Source organism: Calidris pugnax, unplaced genomic scaffold (assembly GCF_001431845.1).
Source record: "Calidris pugnax isolate Ruff unplaced genomic scaffold, ASM143184v1 scaffold341, whole genome shotgun sequence".
In the NCBI taxonomy this organism is placed as follows: Eukaryota; Metazoa; Chordata; class Aves; order Charadriiformes; family Scolopacidae; genus Calidris; species Calidris pugnax.
Genome location: NW_015091149.1, coordinates 876,399 through 883,098, shown reverse-complemented (window position 1 = coordinate 883,098; position 6,700 = coordinate 876,399). Strand labels below are relative to the sequence as shown.

The window sequence follows — 6,700 nt, the reverse complement described above, 5'->3', positions numbered from 1 at the left end:
CCACACTTAGTTATTACTCTCCCAGTCCATCCCAGTGCCCACCAGTCCCCCCAAACCCCCCCCACCGGGCCAGCCCGGCCCCCCCCCCCCCCCCACCGGGATTGGGGGGCTGGAGGTGAGGGGACACATCCTGCACCCCTCCTTCCCCCCCCCTGTCTGGCTGCGAGCGCTGACTCAAATTGGGAAATCACGGCTCGGGAGGGAGGCGAGAGACGGAGCTTCCAAACGCCCCTGCAAGGAACAGGGATTTCGTGGCTGGGAGCAGAGCGGGGGATCCGAAACGCAGCTAAAGCCCCTCCAGCACGAGGAGGGAAGGGACACACGGCAGCCGAGATGACAGCTAAAAAAAACCCTTTTCTGTGCTTTCTTGGTCAAGGTCACGGCAGTCAGGGAAGCACAGCGCTGTCATGGTGTTACCCCACAGAATCCTGCAGTCTCTCCCCCCCTGCATCCCATCTCCCTATCCCTGCTCCTGCATCCTGCTCCTGGACCCCCAGCACCTCCTGCAGCCCGATTCTGCTGGTCCTGCCTTTGGGGCGGGGGGGGGGACAGAGGCTGCACTCACAGCCCCCCCACTGTGGGGGTCCCGGGGGGTCCCACCGCTGCTCGGTGCTGCCAGGAGTGCAGGACCCAGCCGGTGGCTTCGGTGGGAGCAGAGAGGGGACCCCAGCCCGGGGCTGTGGGGGGGTTGGCCCAGCGGTGGGAGAGGATTGGGGGCAAGGGGCCGTGTGCCCCGACGTGATTTTGGGGCTGGCGAGGGGACGCTGTGCCCGGGCGCGTGTCAGAGCAGGGCGGAGGCCCCGCAGGCCCCGTGCCACCCTCGCCCGGCTTGTTGGGAAGATAAACAGGCCTTTGCCCCCCCGTCGGCCGCCACGCCAGCGTGCTGGGCTGAGCGCTTCCCAATGATCCGGGCACCGGTGCCACCGGCCGCACCCCAGCGGGCTCCTGAGGGTGGCTGTGACCCATCGGTGACAAACCCCGCTCCTCCCAGGGGAGAGGACAGCCCTGCCCTGCATGGCACAACGGGCTGCCCCCACCACCAGTACTCCACCAGCACTGCCCCCACCACCAGTACTGCCCCCACCACCAGTACTGCCCCCCCCGCTCTGCCCCAAGCCCTGCCCATGGGTCTGGGGGCTCAGCGCCAACCCCAGGCAAGGAAGGTAGAGCTGGGAAAGCCCTGGGAGCTGTGGGGCAGGGCAGGGTGGGGTGCTGGCAGGCTCCCCGCCACCCCCTTTTCCCTTCCCTTCCTTCCCTTCCCACCCCCGGGGTGAACGCGGTGATTCAGCCTCTCGGTTTCAGTCCTCGCAGCCAACTTCCACGGCAGCGGGAGCGCGGCAGGGAGGAGCGGGGCGGCCACACGCTGCCCAACGCCCCGTGCCCAGGGCAGGCAAGGGCTTGTCAGGAGCAACGGCAGCCTCCAAAACGGCCTCCAAAACACCCTGACGCCGGTGGGAGCCGGGGGGGGTCACCTCACCCTGACACCCTGTCAGGGGGACACAGGGTGCACCCTCCGACCAGCACCCCAAAAGGACTGGTGTCAGGGTGATGCACCCATCCCAAAATGACCAGCAGGTGATGCACAACACACCCCAAACACCCGTGTTGGGGTGAGACATGCTGCCCCCAGCCCCCCTGCGGCCCCCCCACGCCTCCCTGCACAACAGGGGGTCACACATCCCCAAAAAGCTCCTGGTGTGGCCATGGCCCCCTCAGAGACCACCCAGCCCCACAAGAGCCTGGCTGCTCTCATGGCCCCCAAGGTTCCTCAAGCCCCCTGTGGGGTCTCCCCCACTTAATGGGGGCATCCAGCCCCCCCAACCCATCCTTCCCCCTCCCACAGGGGGGTCTCTCCCAGCCCACACACCCAGTTCCCACGGTGGCAGCACACCCCAGCCCCGGGGAGCCCCAAGGCAGAGGCAGCCTTGAAAAGACTGGTCCGGATTTTATTAAAAGTTCAGCACCAGTAAAAAAAAAAAAAAGAAAAAGCAACTGTGCAAGTCGGGAAGTATTAAATTAACGGAGCTTAAGGCTACAGAGGGCTGGTGTGGCGAAAATTCAAGGCACACTCAGGGCACGGGCGATGCAGCCTCGCCAGGCTGCAGCCACGCAGCAGCACGGGGACACCAAGAGCCCCGTTTAGCACCGGGCCACGGGCTCCAAAGGGACCCTGGGTCCTGGCAAGTGGGCTGGGAGGCTGGAGGCACCAGGGTGGGAGCCTCAGGGAGCCCTGAGGAGGGACAGGACCGGCACGTGTGCCTGACTCCAGCAGCACCCAGAGCAGGGGCAGCCCCTCGAGACAACACGGGGTTCAGTCCTGGCGCAGCCTCCCCAGGTCCTGGAAGGAGCTGGGGGACACAGCAAACCCCAGCGCTGCAGGGAAGCACCCATGACCAGGGCTCCTGGGGACATCAGGGACAGGGGTGGCCCGGGGGCAGCTCCTGGGCAGGCAGGGAGGTTTGGCAATGCTGATGCCACACCGAGAGCAATCAGGGCAGCAGATGCCCGCGCTGCAGGGAAGCACCCATGACCAGGGTTCCTGGGGACATCAGGGACAGGGGTGGCCCGGGGGCAGCTCCTGGGCAGGCAGGGAGGTTTGGCAATGCTGATGCCACACCGAGAGTAATCAGGCTGCGCTCAGGGCAGCAGATGCCTGAGGGCAAAGGCAGCCCTGCCACAGGGCACCGGCCAAGAGCAGCCCTTCCCCGTGAGCCCAAGGTTCTGCATGGCAGCTGGCAGGAGCCTGCCACACCGAGAGCAATCAGGGCAGCAGATGCCCGAGGGCAAAGGCAGCCCTGCCACAGGGCACCGGCCAAGAGCAGCCCTTCCCCGTGAGCCCAAGGTTCTGTGTGGCAGCTGGCAGGAGCCCAAAGCCTGGCATCCCCAGGATGGCATCGCAGGGCCACCGCCGTCCAGCTCTGTCGCGGCCGGGCACCCCTTCACCTGACTCACTGCAGGGTCTCTGCAAACAAGGAGGGCTCGGTGGCACCAGGGCACGGGCAGCAGCCACCCCCCCACCCCATGGCCCCAACCCTGGTGTCAAGAACCTTGGTCAGCTTTGTCCCCCTTGGTCTTGGGCTCCTGCCACCACTCTGCGAAGAATCCCTCCTCGTAGTCGCCTTCACCCTCAAACTCGCCGTCGGAGGGCAGGTCCCGCGCCTCCAGCCCCTCGTCACCATCCACCTCCATCTGCACAACGGGACGGGCAGGAGGAGGCAGCGGGGCTCAGCGGCCCCATCTGCAGCCCCTTCTCCAGGGCTGGTTGGGGGTCAGCCCCCCAGGCCCGAGGAAGGGTCATAGAATGACAGAATCACAGAATGGTTTGGGTTGGAAGGGACCTCAAAGATCATCAACTTCCAACCCCCTGCCCTGGGCAGGGACACCTCCCACCAGAGCAGGTTGCTCAAGGCCACATCCAGCCTGGCCTTGAACACCTCCAGGGATGGGGCAGCCACAGCTTCCCTGGGCAACCTGTTCCAGTGTCTCACCACCCTCATAGTAAAAAATTTCTTCCTGAGATCTAATCTGAATCTTTTTTCTTCCAATTTAAAACCGTTTCCCCTTGTCCTATCATTACCCTTCCTGGCAAAGAGTCCCTCCCCAGCTCTTCTATAGGCACCCTTCAGGTATTGAAAGGCTGCTAGAAGGTCTCCCTGGAGCCTTCTCTTCTCCAGGCTGAACAATCCCAGCTCCCTCAGCCTGTCTTCACAGCAGAGGTGCTCCATCTGATCATCTTCGTGGCCCTCCGCTGCACCTGTTCCAGCTGGTCCATGTCCTTTCTGTGTTGAGGACTCCAAAGCTGGACACAGAGCTCCAGGTGGGGTCTCACGAGTGCAGAGCAGAGGGGCAGAATCACCTCCCCAGACCTGCTGGCCACACTTCTCCTGATGCAGCCCAGGACACGGTTGGCTCTCTGGGCTGCCAGCACACACTGCCGGCTCATGGTGAGCTTCTCATCCATAAACACTCCCAAGTCCTTCTCCTCAGGGCTGCTCTCCAGCCAATCTCCACCCAACCTGCATTTGTGCCTGGGGTTGCCACGTCCCAGGTGCAGGACCCTGCACTTGGCTTGGTTGAACCTCATGCAATTTGCACGGGCCCACCTCTCCAGCCTGTCCAGGTCCCTCTGGATGGCATCCCTTCAAGCTTGGTGTCATCAGCAAACTTGCTGAGGGTGCACTCTATCCCACTGTCCATGTCTCCAACAAAGATATTAAATAGTACTGGTCCCAGTACCAACCCCTGCAGAACACCACTCGTAACTGGCCACCACCTGGACATTGAGCCGTTGACTGCCACCCTTTGGGTGCGGCCGTCCATCCAGCTCCTTATCCACCCAGTGGTCCATCCATGGAATGGGTCCTGCCCTGAATTACCCACAGCACCCACCCGCACCACTCGGCACCCCCAGAGGCACCCGCTGCACCCATGCTGGGTGCCATTGATGGTTGGGACCATCGTTTACCTCGTCGTCAGCCTGCAGGTACTGCCTGGCGAACTCCAGCATCTTCTTCTGGGTGGCCGTCCGGTTGTGGTAGCGCACGGCTTCCTGGGCACGGGGAGGCAGCGGGGGCCACATCAGTCCCTCCACCTCTGGCAGAGCCATGGAACGGGGGGTCTGGGGGGGATCCTCACCGGCCGGGGCTCGAAGTCCTCCTCCTGCAGGCGCCAGCGCTCGCGGTGGAAGCGGTAGTAGACCAGGTTCTGCTGCATCACGGCGTCGCCCGGGTCAAAGAGCATGTAGCTGGAGACGCTCCGCACCGCATCCCGCACGTCGTTCACTGTGGGGAGCAGCGCGGGGTGATGCAGGGGGGTGACACCGTGCCCAGGGACCCGCAGCACCTCGGGGTGTCCCCCCGGGGGCACAGTCCCCCCCCCCAGCTCCCCACCAGCACTCACGCTTGTAGTAGGCGAACTGCAGGTAGTGGTACATGGTGGCCACAAACTTCTCCACGAAGTAGCCGCCCACGTTAGGGGTGAGCTCGGTCTCGCAGTCCACCTTGCACTGCAGCACGCTCACAAAGTGGTCTGGGGAGAGGAGTCAGGCGCTGTGGCCCCCGGCACCCCCCACCACCAGCCCCTGGTCCCCCACCCGGTCACCTGCGATGGCGGGGTAGAAGTCCTTGAACTCCTGGAGCTCGTAGGCGCCCTCACAACCAGCCAGGCAGTCCTCGTACGCCTTGTAGTACTCGGCCAGCGCCTGCTCCATGTCAACCACACTGCTCCGGAAATCCCCGTTGTTGTACAGCTTCACCGACCGCACGAATATCGGCTGCCGGGGACCAAGAGGGTGCCACTCATCTCCCTGTCCCCCCCTGAGGCGGCTCCATCCCCACCACGGGCCCCACAGAGATGCTTTTTCGTGGTGGCAGGAGGTGGGCGACCAGGGCTCAGCGAGGGAGAGCCGCTTGCCCCGGCGTTGGGCAGCACCAGGCGCACACCGAGCCCCCAGGAGCCCCTCTCCCCCCCCAGCCCTTCCTCACCTCATAGGGCTGAGCCTCCAAATCGACCAGGTATTCATCCACGTCCACCATCGTCTTGTAATAGTTCAGGTACCTCAAGGTCATCTCGTGCGTGGGGTTCTTCTGCAGGAAGGTGTGGGCAGCGGACACCGCTTTCTCGATCTTATTTGACTGGGGAGGGAGGAAGAGTGGGGGCAGCAGGCTGCTGGAGCCCACGCTGCGCCTGGGGGGGGGCTCAGCACCCAGCCAGACCCCCAGGCTTCAGGGTAGAAGGCTGGTCCTTGGTGGGGATGAGCCTGGCACCCACAGTGCCAGCCCTGAGCCCAGTCTTCCATTGGCAGCGATGGACAGACAGGACCCGGGACCACGGACAACCCAGATAAATCCAGCCCACACACAGTGGCCATCCATTCCCAGCCCCACAAACCTCTCCCTCCCTGCCCACGGTGGGAGCGGAGACGGCTCAGCTCCTCGGGGACCCCCACATCCTGCCAGGAGTGACCCACGTGGCACGGGTTTGAGCCACTCATCTGCTCTCCTCGGGCACCACCACCACCCCCGCTGCCCCCCCCCGGCTTTGGGAGCTCTCGAGTTGCAGCTTCAGGGGAGCGGGACTGCGGGGGCTGAATGAATCCTCCACAAAGTGGGGTTTGGGCCAGAGGGAGCGAGAGGAAAAGGCATTACGGACCCGGGCCAGGCTGGCCCTGCCTCTGCCAGGTGAGCGGGGCAGCGCTAAGCGATAAAGCAGCATCCGAGCGGGACACGGGCCAGTGGCCACGCTGGGACCCACACCAGCACCCGGGCTGGGGGGGGAGGGCAGCATCCCCTGCCAGAGCAGCTCTGCCCAAAGTTGGGGTCACCCCGGGGCGATCCCTTACAAAACCTCCCTCCACAAAACCTCCCTCCACAAAACCTCCCTCCACGTCCACACCGTGAGCCCGAGTGAGTGATTGTCCCTCTCGGAGCACCCAGACACGTGTCCTGCAGCAATCACGGGGGCACCGGACCCACCAGCTCGGGCCCCTCATCTGGGGCAGCCCCCTCGTCCCCCCCACCCCCAGGCAACACTCTGCCTGACCAGGGGGACCTTGGGGGAGCAGGGCAACCCCAGGCAGGGTGGGGGGGGACACAACCACTGGGGGCCCCCTGTCCCGGGTGCACCCCTCACATCCTGCCTGATGCGTCCCAGATGATGGTGACGTGCCACGGCGCAGGGGCAGGATGGAGGAGCCGGGGGT

At 64.6% G+C, this 6,700-nt stretch overlaps 1 protein-coding gene across 1 annotated transcript in view; it reads right to left on the bottom strand.

Annotated features, from left to right (window-relative positions):
- Positions 1 to 2,754: 2,754 nt before the first annotated feature.
- P3H4 (prolyl 3-hydroxylase family member 4 (non-enzymatic)) overlaps positions 2,755 to 6,700 on the bottom strand; it is a 6,500-nt gene continuing 2,554 nt past the window's right edge. The window contains exons 2-8 of the mRNA XM_014959076.1: positions 5,484 to 5,721; positions 5,101 to 5,272; positions 4,900 to 5,028; positions 4,636 to 4,781; positions 4,466 to 4,549; positions 3,048 to 3,189; positions 2,755 to 2,962 (exon numbers count right to left, since the gene is read on the bottom strand). Of these exons, the coding sequence (XP_014814562.1) occupies positions 2,949 to 2,962; positions 3,048 to 3,189; positions 4,466 to 4,549; positions 4,636 to 4,781; positions 4,900 to 5,028; positions 5,101 to 5,272; positions 5,484 to 5,721 (925 nt within the window). The 3' untranslated portion in view covers positions 2,755 to 2,948. The remainder of the gene's footprint in view (positions 2,963 to 3,047; positions 3,190 to 4,465; positions 4,550 to 4,635; positions 4,782 to 4,899; positions 5,029 to 5,100; positions 5,273 to 5,483; positions 5,722 to 6,700) is intronic.